The sequence below is a fragment of the Trachypithecus francoisi genome, unplaced genomic scaffold (genome assembly GCF_009764315.1).
Source record: "Trachypithecus francoisi isolate TF-2019V2 unplaced genomic scaffold, Tfra_2.0 Lachesis_group7, whole genome shotgun sequence".
NCBI classification, from domain to species: Eukaryota; Metazoa; Chordata; class Mammalia; order Primates; family Cercopithecidae; genus Trachypithecus; species Trachypithecus francoisi.
In genome coordinates, this window is record NW_022681472.1 from 40,946,462 (window position 1) to 40,969,311 (window position 22,850).

The 22,850-nt window shown below is 40.1% G+C and overlaps 1 protein-coding gene across 1 annotated transcript in view; it reads left to right on the forward strand.

Moving 5' to 3' along the window:
* The first annotated feature begins 452 nt into the window (after nt 1-452).
* The window catches only part of CA13 (carbonic anhydrase 13), a 36,470-nt gene continuing 14,072 nt past the window's right edge, over nt 453-22,850 (forward strand). The window contains exons 1-4 of the mRNA XM_033203086.1: nt 453-842; nt 6,328-6,525; nt 14,827-14,945; nt 22,670-22,765. Of these exons, the coding sequence (XP_033058977.1) occupies nt 806-842; nt 6,328-6,525; nt 14,827-14,945; nt 22,670-22,765 (450 nt within the window). The 5' untranslated portion in view covers nt 453-805. The remainder of the gene's footprint in view (nt 843-6,327; nt 6,526-14,826; nt 14,946-22,669; nt 22,766-22,850) is intronic.

The following is a 22,850-nucleotide window of genomic DNA, read 5'->3' on the forward strand; positions in this document are numbered from 1 at the left end:
TCCTCACTCACCAAGCCACAAGTCTGTAGAGTGAGAGGAAGAGGTAAGGAAAGGATAAATAGGCAGTGGAGCCAGCCCAGGACGGGGAGCTGGTCCTCTCTAACAGCGACCCCACCAGCTTTAGCTGTGCGACCTGGGGCAGGTTACATCGTGTCTCCTAACCTGATCTCCTAATTAGGGGGCACACGTCTTTCTCGAGGAAATGCTGAGAGGATCTAATGGGAAAACGTGGGTAAACATCTTGGCTAAGACCCTTGCACACGGTAAGCCCTTATAAGTAGTTATTTTTTCAATGGTGGTGATTATCATCGTCATTATTGTTTTGTATTTGTAATCACCACTGCCGGGACCATCACCGACCTCTTTTACGCCTCCACGGGGATCCCCACCTCCCAGCCTGGCAGTTCCAGGCTCTGGTGACTCATTTATTTCCTGCAAGCCCTCTAGGCAAAACTTTCCTCTTCCAAGTGACTCCTTCTCAGAAGGCAGGAGTTCCCCCCCGGGAAACCTTTCTCTCTCCGTCTCTTTCTCTCTCTAACTCAACTCTCTCATTCCCGAGTCCAAACTAAGAGAGACTCGCGCCTTCCGGGACTCAGCCAGCGGCGCGGGCGCCTTCCCCGCACGCCTCTGCCGCCTGGAGGACGCGGGCGGGAGCGCCCCGGGCTGGGTTCACGGTTTCGCACTCCTGCCGCCGGCGCCCCGCGGTCCCGCCTTAGCAGGCTCCCTCCCGCGCCCCTCCCCGCCCGCTCCCTCCGCGCTCTCGCTGCCCAGCCACATCTTCCTCTGCCTTCCACCCCGAGGGACCATGTCGAGGCTCAGCTGGGGATACCGCGAGCACAACGGTGAGCGCCTTTTCCTGATCCGAGGGGGGCTTTGGGCTGGAGGCGAGAGGACTGGCGCGACGGCCCGGCGCTGGCAGACCACACACTCGGCTCGCACATTGAGAAACTTTTCGGTTCCTCTTAAAACCAAGCAACACTCCTCAGAGCCCAGTGCAGGAAGGGGAGAGCTGGCTTAGTCAGGGTAGACGGGTTGTTGGTAGTGGATGTGAGCGTTGGTGTGTATCTCTATCAGGATTCCCCAGACTCCCAAGTGTTCATACGTGTGCGTTCACCTTCATCTGAAAAGCCAAGGACTTTGCCTAGTAACAGCCACTTATCAATTAAAGGCTTGGAAATTAGAAGTCCGATGACACACTTTGATGAAATAAGGACAAGTCCGCTTTCAGTCTTTTAAGCTCACTATTCACTTAGGAGAAACAAATCATAGAAAATCTTTGAAAATATGTTTAGGAAATCTTAACTTGCATTGTGACATTGAAGATTAAGTTGGCTTCGTGGCAAACAAAAAGCTGTATGTTTCCTAATAGCTGTTACTGTAAATATTCCCACAGCAATTTGCAGCTGGTTGACTACTACTGGGGACTTTTGGTAAGGGTTCACGTTCTTGCTGGGAAATGAAGTTACATCTTCACTCTTCCTCTCTTTCCACGCTCATCCTTGCAGGGTGAGCAAAGGATTACTGAAATTATAGGATAAACAATAACGAGACATACACTTTTCGTCTTGTATATCCCACATTATCAAAAGTAAAACATTTTTTCTTGTTACTACGTTAAACTGAACTGATTGTTTCAAATAATAATTATTGAAATAATCGCAGTGACACCAAAAGCCTTATAGTAAATAACCGGCAAAATTAAGGCTTGATTTAGCCATTCCTCAATGTGCATATGTTTCAAAACATCATGTTGTACACATAAATATATACAATTTTTGTCGATTTAAGGAATAAATACGTAACAATAATTAAAGAAAAAATTAAGGCTGTGAATAATAATACTTTCCTTCTATTAGCCTGTACATTATTGAACAGTATAGAATGGTCAAATTTTATAGAAAGTTTAATTTCACAAACTAACAGAAAAATTCCGTTTCTAATTGTAGTCTGTTTAATTTCTAATTGTAGCCTGTTTTTAAACATGCTAGTTTAAAAATGGCAGCAGGTAAAATTTATAACTTTAATAATAAAAGGTGTATACACAGACTTCTTCTTGATTAAGGCAATAAGTATAATCTTACATTTTGCTAATTTCCAGTGAATGTTTAGGGGGAAAATATGACAAATCTATTTTCATTTCCCTCTCTGCTGAAGTCGTTTTTATTAGAGTTATTTAATAGTCATTGAATCCCAACTGCACCCTTATGGTAGTTAGGAAGAAGAAGGGTATTTCAATCAATGGGTATTGATTACTCTTTAGTAGGTTAGAAATTATTGGCCCAAATGAAGCTTATTTCAGGAATTTAAAAAATTCATCTTAGCAAAGCCATTAATAAGGAGTGGTTTTGTATTTCTGTTAGGAATTGTTCTGTTAGGAGTTAGCCATTCCCTTCTTTTAGATGCAATCTCTCTCTGAAGACCACATCCTTACTTAACGGTGTGGTCTTCAGAGAAAGATTGGGAAAATCTTATTGGAAATGTATTATATACTAACTAGGCAAGGTTTTTGTTTGTTTGTTTGTTTGTTTTTTGTTTTTGAGATGAGTCTTGCTCTGTTGCCCAGGCTGGAGTGCAGTGGCACTATCTTGGCTCACTGCCACCTCTATCTCCCGGGTTCAAGCGATTCTCCAGCCTCAGCCCCACCAAGCAGCTGGGATTACAGGCACGCACCACCATGCCTGGCTAATTTTTGTATTTTTAGTAGAGACGAGGTTTCGTTATGTTGGCCAGGCTGGTCTAGAACTCCAGACCTCAAGTGATCCGCCTGCCTTGGCCTCCCAAAGTACTGGAATTACAGGCGTGAGCCACCGCTCTGGGCTTAACTAGGCAAGTTTTATTGTTGTTTTTTTTTTTCTGTTTAAACATTGGTAAAACCAGTGACTGAGCAGATAAAAGGAAACTTAAGCTGGGGATAGCAACACTGATGAAATGAAACATCAAGACTTGAAGCCCTGAATGGGTACTGCCTTGACAAATAACTTAAGATGTCTTCCCCTAACTTTTGACTACTTTATTAGTTTAGTTTAGGGAATGTGACATCACTGAAAAGTGTGTATCACTGTAGATATTTAAAAGTTCCTAAATCAATTGAGCAACCACCACATATCTCTAATTAAGAATTCTGCTGGCCGGGCTTGGTGGCTCACGCCTGTAATCCCAGCACTTTGGGAGGCCATGGCCGGTGGATCACCTGAGATCGGGAGCTCAAGACCAGCCTGACCAACATGGAGAAATCTCGTTTCTACTAAAAATACAAAATTAGCTGGGCGTGGTGGCGTGCGCCTGTAATCCCAGCTATTCGAGAGGCTGAGGCAGGAGAATTGCTTGAACCTGGGAGGCAGAGGTTGCAGTGAGCCGAGATCATGCCATTGGACTCCAGTCTGGGCAACAAGAGTGAAACTCCGTCTAAAAAAAAAAAAAAAGAATGTGTTTAGGCCGATTATGGTGGCTTGCACCTGTAATCCTAGCTACTCAAAAGACTGAGATGGGAGGATAGCCTGAGGCCAGGAGTTCCAGACTAGCCTGCAGGGTCATGGAGGGGACAAGGAGGAGAAGGAGGAGGAGGAGGAGGAGGAGGAAATTTTTTCTGGAAAAATTGAAAAAGGGGACATCTTTAAGAGGCAGAGTGCTGAACTGACTATGGTAGTTAGTAGATAATATTGGAAATGTGATACAAAGTATTATTACTTTTATTTCATTTTGATTTGACATTTTAGAAAAATAGTTCTGTTTATAAATGACTGGAAATAGGAGAGCAAAGCAATTAGGAGAAGAAAGCAACTCTTTAGTGATTGGAAGAATGTCACCTGCATGTTGTGAAACACACATTGCGTATTTGAAATTGAATTTTCATTAGGTTAACTCTTACTTGGTGGCAGTGAAATAGAAGGCTTTTTCTGAATTAAGGGGGAAAAAAGGTCTCGTTATATATAGAAAAAGTTCTCAGAAAGATGGTAAAATTATTGAATAAACAAGACTTTTTCTGTAATACATTCTAAGCAAGGACTTTTGATGCTCAAGTGGCTTTGAAGTCCAGTTTGTCAGATGACACCTTTTAAGCTGAGTGTATAGTTATATATATATGCTATGACTTTTTGTGCCTGAAGGATATATGAAAGAAAAAATGTGTGTATGTGTGCATTCTCTTTTGCAAGAATGAAGCATAGTAAGCGGTATTTTTTTTTTTTTTGAGACGGAGTCTCGCAGTCGCCCAGGCTGGAGTGCAGTGGCCGGATCTCAGCTCACTGCAAGCTCCGCCTCCCGGGTTTATGCCATTCTCCTGCCTCAGCCTCCCGAGTAGCTGGGACTACAGGCGCCCGCCAACTCGCCCGGCTAGTTTTTTCTATTTTTTAGTAGAGACGGGGTTTCGCCGTGTTAGCCAGGATGGTCTCGATCTCCTGACCTCGCGATCCACCCGTCTCGGCCTCCCAAAGTGCTGGGATTACAGGCTTGAGCCACCGCGCCCGGCCTATAAGCGGTATTTTATTTAGAATTTGGGCCAGGCGTGGTGGCCCGTGCCTGTAATCCCAACACTTCGAGAAGCTGAGACATGCGGATCACCTGAGCTCATGAGTTTGAGACCAGCCTATAGTGAGACTTTCTTTCAACAAAAAAACAGTTTTTATAAAAGTAGCTGGGTGTGGTGGTACACACCTGTATTCTTAGCTACTTGGGAAGCTGAGGAAGAAGAATTCTTTGAGTTTGGGAAGTTGAGGCTGCAGTGAGCTGAGATTACACCTCTGCATTCCAGCCTGGGCAACAGGGCAAGACCATGTCTCAAAAAAAAAAAAAAAAAAAAAGGATTTAGAGTTTTACACTTTAGAGTTTTTTGATGATTGTGATATATTGCATTTCTTTAAATATCATGCTAAATTTTATCATTTAAAAATGTTTTTTGGTTGTTGTTAGTAATATGTTTAATGAATTGTCATGCTATGATGTTTTAATTAGTACTTGATTTTTAGTGAAAGATTGGTTAGCAAAGTAGGTAAACCTTAGTCAGTAGCCCAGTGTAGGTGGTGATAGCTGTATACATTTCAGGAATAGTAGCGAGAAGAGAATAAGAACCTATAACCTATAAAGTGACTCACATTTGTAGAATGATGTGGAGCTTACATGAAACTACAGCTTTGCTGCTGATTTTGAGAGGCAAGACTTTATAGAGTCTTCCAAAGAAGTAAAGAGGATTGAAAAAGGGAACTGTCAGCTGATTGGCTCGTTTCAGTTTCCCTAATGTGTCTGATTTGTGAACTGGATACGATTTTGACGTTTTGAATAGAGGACCGGGATGACACTTGTCTCTTGTGTTGAAATTCAAATGTAACATTGGCAAAATAACCACAGAAGAACCTTCTGAAATGAAGAAAGAGAGAAATAAATTACAACCTGACTCCACTGCAGATAATCAACAATATTACATTTCCTGATATGGTGCAGCCATTTTATTTGGATTATCCTAGGTGAAAAATTTGTATGTTTTCTTGATATGCCTGTTGCACATCACAAGTAATTGAGTGGAGGCCTGAGTGACACTAGAAGATAGCACTGAGTGATAGAAGGAAGAATAAAGAAGTAAGCACAGCATCTTTTTTTTTTTTTTTTTTGAGACGGAGTCTGGCTCTGTCACCCAGGCTGGGGTGCAGTGGCGCGATCTCGGCTCACTGCAAGCTCCGCCTCCCGGGTTCACGCCATTCTGCTGCCTCAGCCTCCTGAATAGCTGGGACTACAGGCGCCCGCCACCGCGCCCAGCTAATTTTTTGTATTTTTAGTAGAGACGGGGTTTCACCGTGGTCTCCATCTCCTGACCTTGTGATCCGCCCGCCTTGGCCTCCCAAAGTGCTGGAATTACAGGCGTGAGCCACCGCGCCCGGCCAAAGCATCTTTAAGAATGACACCCTTTCTTTGCTTCATGGCTTTTTCAGCTTTTTTGACTCTCCCAATCTGCAAACTTGACCTCTGGAGCAACAGCTCATTCTTAGAGCTGAGACTGAATGTCATTGTTTTCAATGATGAATTGTATTATTGTTTTTGGTTCGGTAGAAGGTTACCTTTGGAGAGTACTTTATAAAATTTACAGACTCCTTTGTCTACAAGGGTTAGTTTAATTCTGAAAATGACTTAAGGCACACCAAGAGTTTCCCACATCTATAATAAAAACAACTCATCTTGTAAAAAGAACACTTAGATGTCAAGGACCTGAGGATGAGAATCTCATTGTATTAATCTTTGCGTTTTCTTCCATTTCAAGCACAGTGCCTTATACTCAATGTATGTTTGTTGAAAGAAAGAACTTATTTAATCCTTTTCTTTTGGTCCTATGTATTTAAGGTCCTATTCACTGGAAGGAATTTTTCCCTATTGCTGATGGTGATCAGCAATCTCCGATTGAGATTAAAACCCAAGAAGTGAAATATGACTCTTCCCTCCGACCACTTAGTATCAAGTATGACCCAAGCTCAGCTAAAATCATCAGCAACAGCGGCCATTCCTTCAATGTTGACTTTGATGACACAGAGGACAAATCAGGTTGCCTTTTCTTTTTGTGTGTGTGTGGTGGTGGGTGAAGGGTTTGAATAATTAGACTACACTCTTTTTTTTTTTTTGAGACGGAGTCTTGCTCTGTTGCCAGTATAATGGCGCAATCTCGGCTCATTGCAACCTCCTCCTCCTGAGTTCAAACGATTCTCCTGCCTCAGCCTCCCAAGTAGCTGGGATTACAGGCATGTACCGCTATACCCAGCTATTTTTTTTGTATTTTTAGTAGAGTCAGGGTTTCACCATATTGGCCAGGATGGTCTTGATCTCCTGACCTTGTGATCCGCCTGCCTCGACCTCCCAAAGTGCTGGGATTACCTTCGTGAGCCACGAATACACTCTCTAATCTTTCATGTTTTGTTTTTGCTAGACCTGGAATTTGTCAAATTGAAGCATATTTTTTCTTCATGTGAATTGAGATATCTTGTTATATATTTGAACCTTCAGATAATCTTACCTTAAAATAATAGAGTATTTAGAAAAGGATATGTTGCATGATAATTTAAAATTGACCTTAACTTGTTATTATAACTTAAAATTTACCATTATAAAAATGTTGAAGTTTAATAGCTTTTATAAATATTTCATGATTTGTTTCTGCAAAGTATTAGCCATAATTATTTTAGCATCATTTGCAAACCTATAATGCCACTTAGTACATGCTTTAATAGAAAAAGTTTAGTTCTTAAAAAAACTTATTCCCTTATTTTAATTGCCAAAGTAATATCTACTCATAGTAAATAAAACAATATGGAAACATATGACAAATATTAATGTCTCTTTCTTCCCACAGTCTCTACTGAAGTAACTATTTCTTCCATAATATTTCAGTGCTTAGTTATGTATACATACATGTGTATCGTCCTTGTTTTGCATTTTCTTATTAAAAATACATTTGGAATAATGCTATATAACTCTGAAATTTTTTTCCCATTTACAAATATTTTATAGACATCTTTCCAGATTAAAATATATCTTGTTTAAAAAGCTAAACTGCAGCCAGGTGTGGTGGCTCACACGTGTAATCCCAGCACTTTGGGAGACTGAGGTGGGAGGATTGCTTATGTCCAGGAGTTTAAGACCAGCTTGGGCAACATAGTGAGACCTCATCTCTACAAAAAATAAAAAATTAATCAGGCATGATGGGGTGTGCCTGTAGTCCCAGCTACTGTGGAGGTTGAGGCAGGAGGACTGCATGAGTCCAGGAGGTCAAGGCTGCAGTGAGCCATGATAGTGCCACTGTACTTAGCCTGGGTGACAGAGCAAGATCCATTCTCAAAAAATAAAAATAAAATAATTTTAAAAGTTGAATTGTATTATCTATGCTCGTATCGTAATTTATGTACCATTCTCCTAATAATGAACATTGAAGGGAGGGAAAGTAGAAGTTTAATTTAAAAAATACATAAATATTGGAAACTTTCTGTATATTCCCTATTAATACTTTTTTTCTAGGACATGTAATCATTTCATTTAATGATTAGTTCTTGGGATAGTGTCTTTACACCGTGAATAAATAATGGACTCACAGATTATTTGTTAATTTATTAAGTGATGAAAAAAACATTTTCTTGAAATGAATGTTTAATCCCTCTTCAGACTATCTACTGCCCAAGCAGAGTTTCTGCCCAAAGTGTCAAGTTTAAGTGTCAGATGAGATAAAATATTAGAGAGAATCATACTGGGAAACACTTTTTAGGGTCTCTGACAGATTGTTTTTATTTTTAGTCTAAGATCAGGATGGAGCTATATTAGCTATATTAATGAAAAAATATAGTTAATTTTTAAAAATCCTTAATCGAAAGAAAGTTTTTACTTATTAATTGAGCCCTGATTTAGATTACTAGTAATATCTTATATTTATATAAAGCTTTATTGTTAGCAAAAATTATAAGCCCACACACATTTCTTCCTCATATTTGTCAAATTCATAAAAGTGGTAAGTTTTTATTTATTTATTTATCTGTTTTTTTGAGACAAGGTCTTGCTGTGTTGCCTAGGCTGGAGTGCAGTGGTGTGATCATGGCTCACTGCAGCCTTGACCTCCTGGGCTCAAGCAATCCTCCTGCCTCAGCCTCCTGGGTAGCTGGTACCACAGGCATGTGCTCCCATGCCCAGCTAAGTTTTGTATTTTTTGTGGAGACAAGGTTTTGCCATATTGCCCAGGCTGATCTTGAACTTCTGGGCTCAAGGGATCCGCCCGCCTCGGTCTCCCAAAGTGCTGGGAGCCACCACACTGGCCTAAGTAGTACATTTTCATCAGAGCATTCTAAAAAATACATAAAGACAAATAAATACATGGTATTTTCAACTTTTTGGAAGAAATGCAAGTAAGGAGGGACCTGGCCTTTTGTATACATGTTCAACTATGTTTCTTTCAACCCCTCAGTTTCGTGAATCTATGTTAATAAGAATGGTTAAGCCAGGCCTGCTGGCACACACTGGTAGACCATGCTGCTAGGGAAGGAGGATGATTAGTTAGGCCCAAGAGTTCGAGGGCAGCTGGGTAACATAGGAAGACCCCATCTCTTGTGGTTAATGTAATTGTAAAAGTGTCCAAGTCTTCTAAATACAAAGTTTATACCACCCATAATTGTAGTTTGTTACTGTTTATAATATCTCAAACATTTAAAAAGTGAAACTGTCTCAGAAAATAAAAAGATAAATAAATAAAAAAATAAGGCTGGGTGTGGTGGCTCACATCTGTAATCCCAGCACTTTGGGAACCCGAAGTGGGCAGATCACCTGAGGTCAAGAGTTCGAGATCAGCCTGGCCAATATGGTGAAACCTCGTCTCTACTAAAATACAAAAATTAGCCAGGCGTGGTGACACACGTCTGTAATTCCAGCTACTCAGGAGGCTGAGGCAGGAGAATGGCTTGAACCTGGGAAGCGCAGGTTGCAGTGAGCCAAGATCGTGCCACTGCACTCCAGCCTGGGTAACAGAGCAGACTCTATCTAAAAAAAAAAAAAAAAAAAGTAAAGCTACTCATTCCTCATTTTAGAATGAGAAAAGATTACATTTTACTTCATTTAAAACTTTGAGTATTTTCTTTATAAATGTAGACGTTCATAAGGTAAAAAAATTATACTCTGATTTGCTGTATGATAATCCAGGTTTCTCTCTCTCTCTTCTGTTTTTCTCTTCCTTTCATTTTTGTCTACTTCGGGTTAATCAGTGAAATCAATTTATGTTTCCAGATTTGACACTTTGTCATCAGTAGTGTGTGTTCTTTCTTTTAAATGAAGATCCTTTTCCTATCTAGTTCACAATAAAATTACCAGGATTAATTGAAAATATCCATAAAGTACTTTGTAGTCCTCTGAGACAGTAACTATGTAAATATGGGTCATGTCATATTTTTATTGTAAAAAATACATAAAGACAAATAAATACATGGTATTTTCAACTTTTTGGAAGAAATGCAAGTAAGGAGGGACCTGGCTTGATTCTTATTCTTTTTTTCTTATTCTTCTTTTTTCTTATTCTTTTTTTCTCAAGATAAACCTACCACCCACCAAGGAGATTGTTTCATGGTGATTTGGGAGATTAAGTCAATTAAAAAGAAGAAACCACCATAGTTAAACGAAATAAATTTTTGCTGTTTTTTTTTTTAAATTTTTGCTAAACTGTAAAAAACACAAAGATACTTTCTGTAGCAAACCACATTAATTTGAATAAAACAGTTTCCATTTTGTAAAGAAGCCATTTTTGACCAGGATTAACCCTGAATCCCACCTCAGGCATGTCAATAAACCACAGGCATGAAATCTTCCTCATAGTCCTTGGAGGGTTTGTTTGGCTGGACACATCCATGCTCCATAGTTAAACCTTTAGAGAACTACTCAGAAATCCTTGCAAAAGGGAGCAAAAGGGAGCGGGTGGATGTGAAATTTTTCCCTTCCTCCCTCCCTCCCTTCCTCCCTCCCTCCCTCCCTCCCTCCTTCCTTCCTTCCTTCCTTCCTTCCTTCCTTCCTTCCTTCCTTCCTTCCTTCCTTCCTTCTTCCTCTCTCCCTCCCTCCCTCTCTCTTTCTCTCTTTCTCTCTTTCTTTTCTTTCTTTTCTTGACTTGCTTTGTTCCCAGGCTAGAATGCAGCGGCCCAGCCATAACTCAGTGAAGTCCCAAACTCCTGGGCTCAAGTGCTTCTCCCCTCTCAGATGCATACTACCATGCCTGGCTCATGAAGTTTTTTTTTTTTTTTTTTTTTTTTTTTTAAAGACAAGGTCTCACTGTGTCACCCAGGCTGGAGTGCAGTGGTACAATCTCAGCTCACTACAACCTTTGCCTCCTGGGTTCAAGTGATTCTCCCACCTCAGCCTCCTGAGTGGCTGGAATTACAGGTGCACGTCACCATGCCCAGCTAATTTTTTGTATTTTTAATAGAGACAGGGTTTTGCCATGTTGGTCAAGCTGGTCTTGAACTCCTGGCATTTATAGTAGAGACATGGTTTCGCCATGTTTTTCAAGCTGGTCTTGAACTCCTGGCCTCAAGTAATCCACCCACCTTGGCTTCCCAAAGTGCTGGGATTATAGGCATGAGTCACTGTGCCATGCCTGGCTCATGAAATTCTTTAGGAAGACTTCTGGTTGGCTGTAATATACAGGGGAAATAGTAGTCTGATGAAGAAAGACAAGGCTGTTCTCACCTGAGCTCCTGGTCTTTCTGGACTCAAACAGTATCTCGCTTCTTTGGGAAGCTCACCTGAGGCCCTATCACCCTTGCTGTGGCTCCCAGGGCATCCTGGAATTTTCCTAACACAGAACTCTCCACATTATGTTGTAACTGCTAGTTGGCTTCTCTGTCTTTCCGTTTAGCTAAAGCTCTCTATGAGCAACAACTATGTCTTATTTACCTACCTAGGATGCTGCGTGGCACGTGGTAGGCACTCAATACATGTGTATTTAAGTTACAAAAAAAAAAAAACCTTTTTGTATGACGGAAAGACCTGGAAAATACCATGACATAGCATTAGGGTGCCTTAGCATACATAGGTTAACTCTCAATAGAATTAAAAACGACCAGAAATCCATTAATATTTACCATTTAACACTTAAATACTTAAACATTATTCATGCTGGAACCTTTATTTTTAAAAAATATGTGGTATTAATTTTTGTATTTTATAAATGAAATAGTTCTTGGATTATAGTAGGCACTCAATAACAATTAGTAACTACTACTATAACAATAATGGTGTGTCTTATTTTTGTGGATAAAATATGTGTGCTGAAATTTTAAAAAGATATCAAAAATAAAGTTGTCTTCTGATTAAGAAAGTCCTGCTAGGAAGAGCAGTAACTTGATGAATTCAGTGATTGTTCTTTAATTTTCATCTCTGGAAAATGCCAATTTTTCAGTTATGCTTCCATTATCTGGTTCTAGGTAACTGCCTGAAGTCAAACAAATTATTCACAAGATCTTACACTATATGTTCTTAAAAACAAAAACAAACAACAAACAGAAAAAGATTTAGTAGGTGGACATACCATAGGTGTATAATCCTCCCAGGAGCCAAGATAGCTAGGAAATGAATTGGTAGTCTATGACAAAGTGATAATTATATAAAGCTCTATTATGATTATTTGTTTCCTTCAATAGACTAAGTTTCTTAAGGATAAGAACAAACTTGTTTATCATTGCATAATTAGTATTGAATAGTTGCTAGCCCATTGTAAGCTCTTAATAATTGTTGAATGAGAGAGTAGCTTGGTGTGTATACGCTCTGAGAAAAGTAAGTCAGATTTAACGAAGGTTCTTCTGGCTCCCTAAATAATACAAGGTCCTACTGAGTGGGAACATCTATGTTCTTTGGTCTCTCTCTCTCTCTGTCTCTCTGTCTCTCTGTCTCTCTGTCTCTCTGTCTCTCTCTCTCTCTCTCTCTCTCTCTCTCTCTCTCTCTCTCTCTCTGTCTTTCTCTCGGCATAATCCTGGCAGATTTGTGCTCTTGCTTCTTGTTTCTCTAGATTCCAAGCAAATTGCAGATGTGCTGTTCATGTAGCTTTACTTCAGAGAACAAGATTACCATAAAGTGATTATTCTCAGGTTTACTAGTCCTAAGAACTTAGCTTTTAGTGATTCCTAGGTAACTTCAGTAGCATCCCTACAAACTAAAGTTTGTGGAGGAGTGCCTTAACAGGTGAGGTCTCTTATTTTATCTTGGTAATGTTAATTGATTCAAGTACTTTCTAGGCACTGGAGATACAGGGAACCAAAACAGTTTCTGCCTCAAAGGAATTTGCATCCTAATTGGCAGAGAGTAAATGTGTGAGCAAACAGATCCTGTTGCCAGCTTGCTTGTCATTCAAGACAGCTGACTACAGTGTAGTTTAGGAAAATGGCTAGGGTTAGAAAATTACCAACAATTTTTAAAAAGTCAAATTTAAGGCTGGTATGGTGGCTCACACCTGTAATCCCAGCAATTTGCGAGGCTGAGGCAGGAGGATCACTTGAGCCCAGGAGTTTGAGACCAGCCTGGGCAATATGGTGAAACCCCATCACTACAAAAAAATACAACTAGCTGGGCATAGCTGTGTGCGCCTATAGTCCCAGACACTAGGGAGGCTGATGTGGGAGGATTGATTGAGGCTGCGAGTTTGGGCCCCACTGTACTCCAGCCTGGGCAACAAGAGAGACCTTGTTTCAAAAAAAAAAAAAAAAAAACCCAAAACACTGCAACCTCTGCTTCCTGGGTTAAAAGAGCGCTTTTGGCTAATTTTTGTTTTTTTGTTTGTTTGTTTTTGTAGATACAGGGTTTCACCATGTTGGCCAGGCTGGTCTCAAACTCCTGACCTCAAGTGATCTACCTGCCTCAGCCTTCCAAAGTGCTGGGGTTACAGGTGTGAACCGCCACACCCAGCCAAAAAAAAATGTGTATATATATATATATATATATATATATAAAATATCTCTATATACAGATATTAAATATCAACTATATAGCATATATTTATATTAAATATATACATATTAAATTTATATAAATATATATTTAAATAATAAGATGGGGGTCTTGCTATGTTGCCCAGGCTGGTCTTGAACTCCTGGCTTCAAGCAATCCTCCCTCCTTGGCTTCCCAAATTACTGGGATTATAGGTGTGAGCCACCATGTAAGGACTGTTCATGGAAATTTAATAATGCTTATGGTATATTTAGCATCCAGTGCTTCCTGATTCTCTCATATGCTTTAAACATGCCCAATAAAGATTAATTAGGATGAGACAATTTAGGACTATGTTTTCTATTAAGAAATTTTTCTATATACTTAAGATATGATTTATTGTCACAGTTTTAGAGATCATATTTACTGAGGAAAAGTACTCAAATGTACTTTGTCAAAGTGACAAAGATATGACAGGTTTTTGAAAAATTATTTTTGTCCTGTATTTCACATTTCCCCAAGAATATAGAATTTAAGGACAAAAGGTATGATTGCTTTGCCTGTTTTTATAGTAAAAAACTGTGTTGATTGTGTTGACTGTGTGTCAGGTAGTAATAAGTGCTTTGTTTTCAATTTTTCTTCTGTTTTAATGACAGCATTAGGAGGAGGTACCATTACTATCTTGTTTTTACACGTGGAAGATAAAGTTTAGAAGTTAGGGTTTGTGGCCAGGTGTGGTAGCTCATACCTGTAATCCTAGCACTTTGGGAGGATCGCTTGAGGCCAGGAGTTTGAGACCAGCCTGGATAACATAGTGAGTCTAGCTACTCGGGAGGCTGAAGTGGGAGGATGACTTGAGCCCAGAATTTAGAGGTTGCAGTGAGCCATGATAGCGTCAGCTTGGGCAACAGAGCGAGACCTTGTCTCAAGAAAAAAAAAAGAAAAGAGAAGTTAGAGTTTGTTCAAGGTCACATAATTAGGAAAGGACAGCATGAGTGTAGGCCTTCTAATTGCTGAAGCCTGCGCCCTAACCACAATGCTGCACTGCTCTACCAAGCTCAAACTGGACCTCTCTGCATGTCACAGCCTTATTCAGATAGGCTGACTTATCCTCAGGTAAACACAACCATTCCTTACCTTTCAAAGTCCTAATTTCTGTAGCTTTCTAACCAGATGATTTCTCAGGTGTTCCATAAAAATCTGTATTGTGGACGCTTTAAGCTTTTAAAATGTTCTGTTTTCACTCTACACGTATTTAAAAGTGGTATTCTTGTCAGCAAAGCAAATGACACATTTGTAAAAAATTCCTTGGAGGACATGGATGTACAGAATAATTCAGGGAGATGTTGTGGTTTGAGCAGTTTATATAAATATTTTTTTCTTGCTAACAATATAAAACATGTTGGTGTTTAGTTCTGCGTGGTGGTCCTCTCACTGGAAGCTACAGGTTACGGCAGTTTCACCTTCACTGGGGGTCTGCTGATGACCACGGCTCCGAGCACATAGTAGATGGAGTGAGCTATGCTGCAGAGGTAAGCCCTCAGATATATCTTTGTGATTCATGGTTTTCCTACATGGTGGGATTTAAGGGGTACAGAGACAACTTTACTGATTCCAACTAGATCCTGAGCCAATTAGGTATCTTAGTGTCTGAAATTGCTTTATTCATTCAACATGAGAGTTTATCAATATGAGAGCTTCAAATGTTGCCCTCCTAAGCCTTAAACCAACCCTGAGAGCTTAGGGTTATGTGTTCCCATTTTAGAAATGAGTAAACTGGTTGCTGGAGAGATTAAGTAATTTATCCAGCTAGGAAGCATTGAGACAAGTTTAAATCTAGATCTGTCTGATATCAAATTACGAAGTGTTTCTATCTACTGAAAGGCCAGTGAGTAGAGAGAGAAACATTTGTCTTATGTCCAAATGTGGTCATATTTCATCCAGATACAAATATCCACTAATATGTAAAGACCACATTAAATAAGTGATATTTAAATAGGTAAATGGCAAAGTTTCACTGAGAAAAAAAAAAGACAAACTCTTCTGAACTCTACTTTATTTCTATAATTACAGGTATAAAAAATAAAAATCTGTTAATTATTCAGCTTATTGGTAAATCATAACACAAGAAAGCATTTATTGAGTTGTTTCTACTCCTTTTTTCTTATAATTATATTCACTAATAATACTCTGTGCAGGATCTGGATTTAAAAAAAAATACTCTACTTTTTTTAATCCTCTGGTTAAAGAACAAAGCATAATAAGCTTCAGATTTAATCTGATTAAATATTACTAACACCCAACTTTACCATGAGATGAAAATGAATTATATGACTCAATCAATACTATTCACATGGAAATAATTTAGTTTCTGAGTCGCCTAGGCAAGACAGAGCTAAGTTATCAGACAAGTGAAGTTTTTCTTCATGTTCTCACGGTTACTGAGCTGTAGAGTTTAGATACCCCGTACAGCCCTGCTGTTCAGAGAAATCTGACAATCGAACTTTTTTCCAGTTTCACTCTTCCATTGACATGTACCTCTGCCCTTTTAAGGTTGTCATCCAAAATGTTTGCTTTGCCACTAAATCACTTGTGTTTGAGGCTAAGTAGCTTTAGGGTATGGAACCTGCTCTGTCCTCAGGGTAGAGAAATAAAATGTATATACAAAGTTTTTAATGATGATGGACAAACTATGTCAAGAAGGTAGAAAGTGGGCTCCTGAGTTTGTCTGGTGTCTCAATTTGGATCATTTACCAAATAGTTTTCATGTTTTCTTTCTAAAGTTTTATGTTCTGAATATAACATGTTGTACGAAATGTCCAAAGCACCCTCGGGACTAATTACTGGTTGCTTTGGATCACTGGTCTCTCATTTTCCTTAGCAACTCAGGAAAATTGGTCAAAATGCTTTGTGTGGTTACACCTTGTACTTTAATAAACTTGAAAGTACTACATACTCAGAGAAGCTTAGGTTTTCTGCCAGCTGGCAAGTAGTTTCCTGAAAAGGGTCCTCCTGACACATGTCAGAGCCTTAGAGTCCTTACCTGCAGATCAAGGGCCATTTTTGTAGATAAAGACTTTTTGTTGTTAGTGTTCTGCAATAAATCATTTATTTATTTTTTTATTTATTTAAGGCAAACCAGTGAAAGAAAGGACCAAAACCTTTGGTTCATATATGTATTTATGAATGGAAAAAATTTGTAATGCAAATTTCACTTATTCAAAAACTTAGGTACAACTTACAACATTACAGATAATTCTTTTCCCTTCTTTTGTTTCACATGGAGACCTTGGAGACTCAATTCATGTTAAGACACCTAAGTATGAGTCCTCCAGGTAAATATTACACAAATTGGAAGCATCTTGGAATTTTTAAGTATATTTTAAGACATACATTTTTATGCATGCTTTAAACAAACAGTTTTTTTTTTTTTTTTGAGACAGAGTTTTGCTCTTGTTGCCCAGGCTAGAGTGCAATGGTGTGATCTCGGCTTACTGCAACCTCCGCCTCCTAGGTTCAAGTGCTTCTCCTGCCTCAGCCTACTGAGTAGCTGGGATTACAGGCATGCACCACCATGCCTGACTAATTTTGTATTTTTACTAGAGACAGGGTTTCTCCATGTTGGTCAGGCTGGTCTCAAACTCCCAACCTCAGGTGATCTGTCTGCCTCAAGACTCCCAAAGTGCTGGGATTACAGGCGTGAACCACCGCGCCCAGCCAGTATTTTTTTTTTTTTTTTAATGAGAGAATCTAACAAAAAATCTATGACCAGCACCAGCATTTAAAGATAAAGCTTTGTGGATAAAGCTTGGAATAGATTTTCTGTTTTCTTTCTTTCTTTTTCTTTGAGATAGGCTCTTGATCTGTTGCCCAGGCTAGAATGCCATGGTACAAACATGGCTCACTGTAGCTTTGACCTCCTGGGTTCAAGGGATCCTCCCACCTTAGCCTCCAGAGCAACTGGGACCACAAGTGGGCACCACCACATCTAGCTAATTATTTTTTATTTTTTGTAGAGACAGAGTCTGGACATCTTGCCCAGGCTGGTCTGAAACTCCTGGGCTCAAGCAGTCCTCCCTCCTTGGCCTCCCAAAGTGCTGGGATTACAGGCCTGAGCCACTGCACCCACCCTTGGAATTGTATACTGTTCTTTAATATGCATTCAAGGCTATTTCTTATTTCATTGGCTTATATATTCATTCATTCTTTCACTCAGTAAGAATTCATTGAGAATCAAACCCGCTCCTAATCTTTACACAGCTTACTGATGCTTACCCTGAAGGGAGTGCAGCCTCACACATATTTGAGGTCAGAAAATGCTGCCCTATGGGATGGGCAACCGTTTTAAGTTAAACCAGGTTTAACCTAAACCTAAACCTGGTTTAACTTAAAACCTGATGGATGAAGGGGAGGGAACCAGGTCAACTGGGGAGATAGCAGTGGTTTTGCATAAAATCATGTATGAGGATGTGGGTTGGGAAGGAGGCTTACACATTTGAAAAACAGTATGGCCTTCAACAGTGTAGTTAGAGCATGGAGAATGAAGGGGAGAGTTGTCAGAGGCCAAGTTGGAGAGGCTGGGAAGGGCCCAATCTAACTGAGGTACGTCCTGGTAAGGATTATGAAGGTGATTCTGAGCACAATGGGAAGCCACTGAATGGTTTTGAATTGGGAAGTGGTGATATTTGCATTTCAAAAATAATTTAACTATTGTTTGAGAATAGATTGGATGGAAGCAGGAGTGGCTAAGGGGAGCTTTGGAGGAAACTTTTGGGGAAAGTTCCAGGCAATAAATGAGAGTGCAGGTGGAAGCTGGCTGGCAGTGGCAACTTTAGTGGGATTTGTCGATTGGCGGGTTTGAGAGTGAGGAAGGGCAGGATCCATGTTTCTGGGTTGAGATAGGAAATGCAGATAGAGAAAGTCTGGGTCAAACCTCAGAGTTGGTGGGGTGGGAGAGGTAGACAATAAACAAATAAATGGTGCATGGTAAGTTCTTTGATGGGAACAATACCGTGTGATCTAGTAGAGTGGCTGAGGGCTTAGGAAAAGCCTCTTTGAGGTGATACATGAATTGAGACTGAATGATAAGAAGAAAGCACTGTGAGAAAAATCTAGAGAGAGCTTTCCAGGAAGTGGGAGCAGCAAGCACAAGTGCTCTAAGGCAGGAGTGTGGCTGGCGTGTTCAAGAGGAGAAAGTCATTGGCCTATAGGATTGGAATTAATGAGAAAGGAACAGTTATGTGCTCTGTCCCAGAGAGGCAGGCAGGGACCATGCCACATCGGGTGCCATTGGGCATGGTAAACAGTCTAAAGTTTATCTGTAACGCAGTGGGAAGAAGACAATGGAAGGTTTTGATCAGGGGAATGACATGTTCTGCTTTATATTTTATAAAATATAACTAGCTGCTGGGTGGAGAGGAGGCTGCTGTCAGACAAATGTTGAAGTAGGGAGAAGAACTAGAAGGCTGTGGAAGTCATTCAAGTGAGCAGTGACAGTAAGTTGGACTATGGGAGTGGTGGAGACGAAGAGAGCTGGACAAATCTATGATGTTTGGGAGATAAAGTCAATAGGGTTTGCTGATGAAAAGGATGTCATGATTGAAGGAAGGAAAAAGAGGAGTTTAGAAACACTCTAGGGCCGGGCGCGGTGGCTCAAGCCTGTAATCCCAGTACTTTGGGAGGCCGAGACGGGCGGATCACGAGGTCAGGAGATCGAGACCATCCTGGCTAATACGGTGAAACCCCGTCTCTACTTAAAAATACAAAAAACTAGCCGGGCGACGAGGCGGGCGCCTGTAGTCCCAGCTACTCGGGAGGCTGAGGCAGGAGAATGGCATAAACCCGGGAGGCGGAGCTTGCAGTGAGCTGAGATCCGGCCACTGCACTCCAGCCTGGGTGCAGAGCAAGACTCCGTCTCAAAAAAAAAAAAAAAAAAAAAAAATAGAAACACTCTAAAGGTTTCGGTGTAAGCATATCGGAGGCTAGTGGTGCCATTTACTGAAATGTGCAAGTCTGGGAAGGAGCAGGATGCAGAGAGGAATTCACTCTTTGTTTTAGACAGGTTGTTTGAGATGCTTGTTAGGCATTCTACGCTCATGTTCAAGTAGGCTGTTGGATAAAAACTTCGAGTTTAAGAAGAAGTCAAGGCTGGAGATGGGGGCATTTGGGAGTCCTTGCATTTGGTTTCACATTCAAAAGAACCCCTTTGTGCTCAGCTCCATGATTCCAAGGAGTTGATTAGTTTTTCCAGCCACTTTTGTACTAAGTTCATGACCATCATCAAGTTATGTTCCCTTGTGAGCAAAAAGAAGAAGTGAAAGAAAGAAAAAGACATTTAAAGTTGCAACATATACAACTTTAATTTTAGGGCTAATATGATGGTTTGTGATATTACAGAGAGATTAAAGCGATCTAAATCAAGAAACATTTTATCCCAAAAGTTAGGCATCTACAAAACTAGGCTACTTGTCCATTCTGTGTTTGGAACTTTATCTAATGAAAGTTTAGGCAGAATATATAGCAAGCATTTTAAATATGTAGTTAATAATAAAACTGATTTCAACATTCATCATGGATTTTTGGCATAGTATTTGGCAGTATATTTTGCATACCACTAATATGCATTTAAAACTGCTAAATTTTAATATTATTATCTAGAAATTAGTTGCCAGTAGGGAAGAATCTAATTTTCATTTTTGTAGTGGCTACAATTTCTTGTCATTCAGCTCAAATCACTGCTGTTGTCAATGTTAGTCAGGAAATGTGAGTTTGCTTTTTTTTTTTATGTTTTAATTCAAATATAAATGCTAATAGAAGTGGTATCAGTTTCTCTGGGAAGTTATTGCTGCCAGTTAAGTAAGATGTGTAGGAGAGAAAGAAAAAGATTTTCTTGGCCTAGTTTCCCAGCATAGTTTAAATAGTTGTATTTTTAGCTAGCAGAAGGATGGTTATATATAGGATATATATATGTCCATTCATCTCTCTTTAGTTACACATTCATATTTTAATCAGTTCTGGTTGTGACCCTAAAGAAGTCATTTTATATCTTCCTCTCTTTGGTCTCATCTCTTACTAAGAGAACTGGTGCACTGGCACGGAGCCACTTAAAACAATTTTAACATCCTTATCAGCCCTTCCCTGACAGTGAATGTCATCTGTCTCACGTGAGCCAAATGAATTCTGTTTCATCATCCAGTGTTTTCAGGTTTCTTTCCTCCCCCAACTATCTCACACCAACCTGGAACATGGCACTATAGGAATCTACTTTTATATTACTTGCCTGATATCGCACAGTCTTCCTTGATTGTTTGTGAATGGTACACTGTTTTATAGTTTTTTGTTTTTGTTTTTGTTTTTGTTTTTTTTTTGAGACGGAGTCTCGCTCTGTCGCCCAGGCTGGAGTGCAGTGGCCGGTTCTCAGCTCACTGCAAGCTCCGCCTCCCGGGTTTACCCCATTCTCCTGCCTCAGCCTCCCAAGTAGCTGGGACTACAGGCGCCCGCCACCTCGCCCGGCTAGTTTTTTGTATTTTTTAGTAGAGACGGGGTTTCACCGTGTTAGCCAGGATGGTCTTGATCTCCTGACCTTGTGATCCGCCCGTCTCGGCCTCCCAAAGTGCTGGGATTACAGGCTTGAGCCACTGCGCCCGGCCGTTTTATAGTTTTATAGTTGACTGTTTATGATAATTGTTATCTATTCAGAAATTATCTCCTATAAATTGCCTGTAAGACATAGAGTTATATTTAAAGGATGGGATAAAAATGTATTTGAAAATGCTAAATCCTCTCTGTAACAGTCAGCTAGAAAGATGATTTGGGCATGAAGGCTCACAAAAGTATTTTCTTCCTGATAAACAAAAGGGATTCGTTAGAAGGAGATCTTGTCTGAAGTCAGTCCCTCATGTCAGGTCCTTGGACACCATGGCTTGATCACCATTTATGATCGTAGCTAAATCTTTTGGGCATGTTGCATTGCCCTTTGGCTTCTGTCTCAGTTTGTCCTTTTGGGGAAGACTGCCCCAAAGTGGTTTTCTCCTTTATCGTTATTCTGAAATCTTTCACACTGGTGGGTGTGTTAGAGATACTGTATTGCTTGCAATGGTAAAACATTTAGGATACCTTTAGGTGTTGCATAAGGCTGCTTGCATATGAGTAGAGTTGTGAGGTGGGTGAAGTCTGTTTTCCAGAGTTCCAGGCCCTCCACCTCCTTCCCTTCCCCGTTGTCTATTTATCCCCCTCCTTAGTAGCACCAGCTACCCTCCCATTTTCTACCTCTTTTTCCCCCATTGAAACTTGCTTTCAGCAAAGTATCTAAACATATTCATAGAACATGGTAAGTGTATCAAAATGATAAGCATTTTTATGTGTGAGATGACAAATATGTTAATCAGTTTGACTTAATCATTCCACATTTATACACATATTAAAACATTACATTGTGCCCCATAAATGTAACACTTATGATTTGCCAATTAAAAATGCTCTTAATAATAAAAAAGTTTGAATGCTACTTAACATGATTACTCATAAGGAGACTTTGTGTTTTCAAGCCATAAAAAGTGTTAAAATGACAGGTAGTAAATATTTAACTGGGCAGTTTTAGAAGCAGCCTCACTATCCTTGGTAGCGGGATTGTCCTGGAAAACCTACTATGTAGGAGGTTGACTTCTCCACCCACCTGTGAGCTCAGGGCCCTTCCATGGACTTTACTGCCAGCCAGGATCTGATCTGAGGCTGCTCCATTGCAGTCTCATCTGTGGAAGACATGGAGGAGCCTCCAGTTACTTGGGAACAATGACTGGAGTTTGTTAGGGCTGGAGGGGCTGTGAAGGATGTTCAAAGCTTTTTTTTTTTTTTTTCTGAGATGAAGTCTTGCTCTGTTGCTCAGGCTGGAGTGCAGTGGCGCAATCTCAGCTCACTGCAACATCCACCTCCTGGGTTCAAGCAATTCTCCTGCCTCAGCCTCCCGAGTAGCTGGGACTATAGTCATGCACCACCATATCCAGCTAGGATGCTCGAGGCATTCTATATAGTCTTTAATATAGTGCACCACAGGCTAGTTAAGTGACTGTGATCCTTCACTTCATGAACTTTCACTTTTGGACAAAAATAAATAAGAGGATTCTGCCCAAGATTCTTGTGGTAAATACATTATACATAAGTGTACAGCACTAGAAAATTTGTAAATGTTTTATTTGCATTTATGTTTTTCAGGATGTCTAACAAAACATTCCTACTATGTTGTGTATCTCCCTTTCAGCTCCATGTTGTTCACTGGAATTCAGACAAATACCCCAGCTTTGTTGAGGCAGCTCATGAACCAGATGGACTGGCTGTCTTGGGAGTGTTTTTACAGGTGAGAATCTACTGATTTCATTTTAAATGATCAGCCTTGTTGAAGAAAGAGCTTCAGTCACGAAGTAGACATTTAACCATCTTGT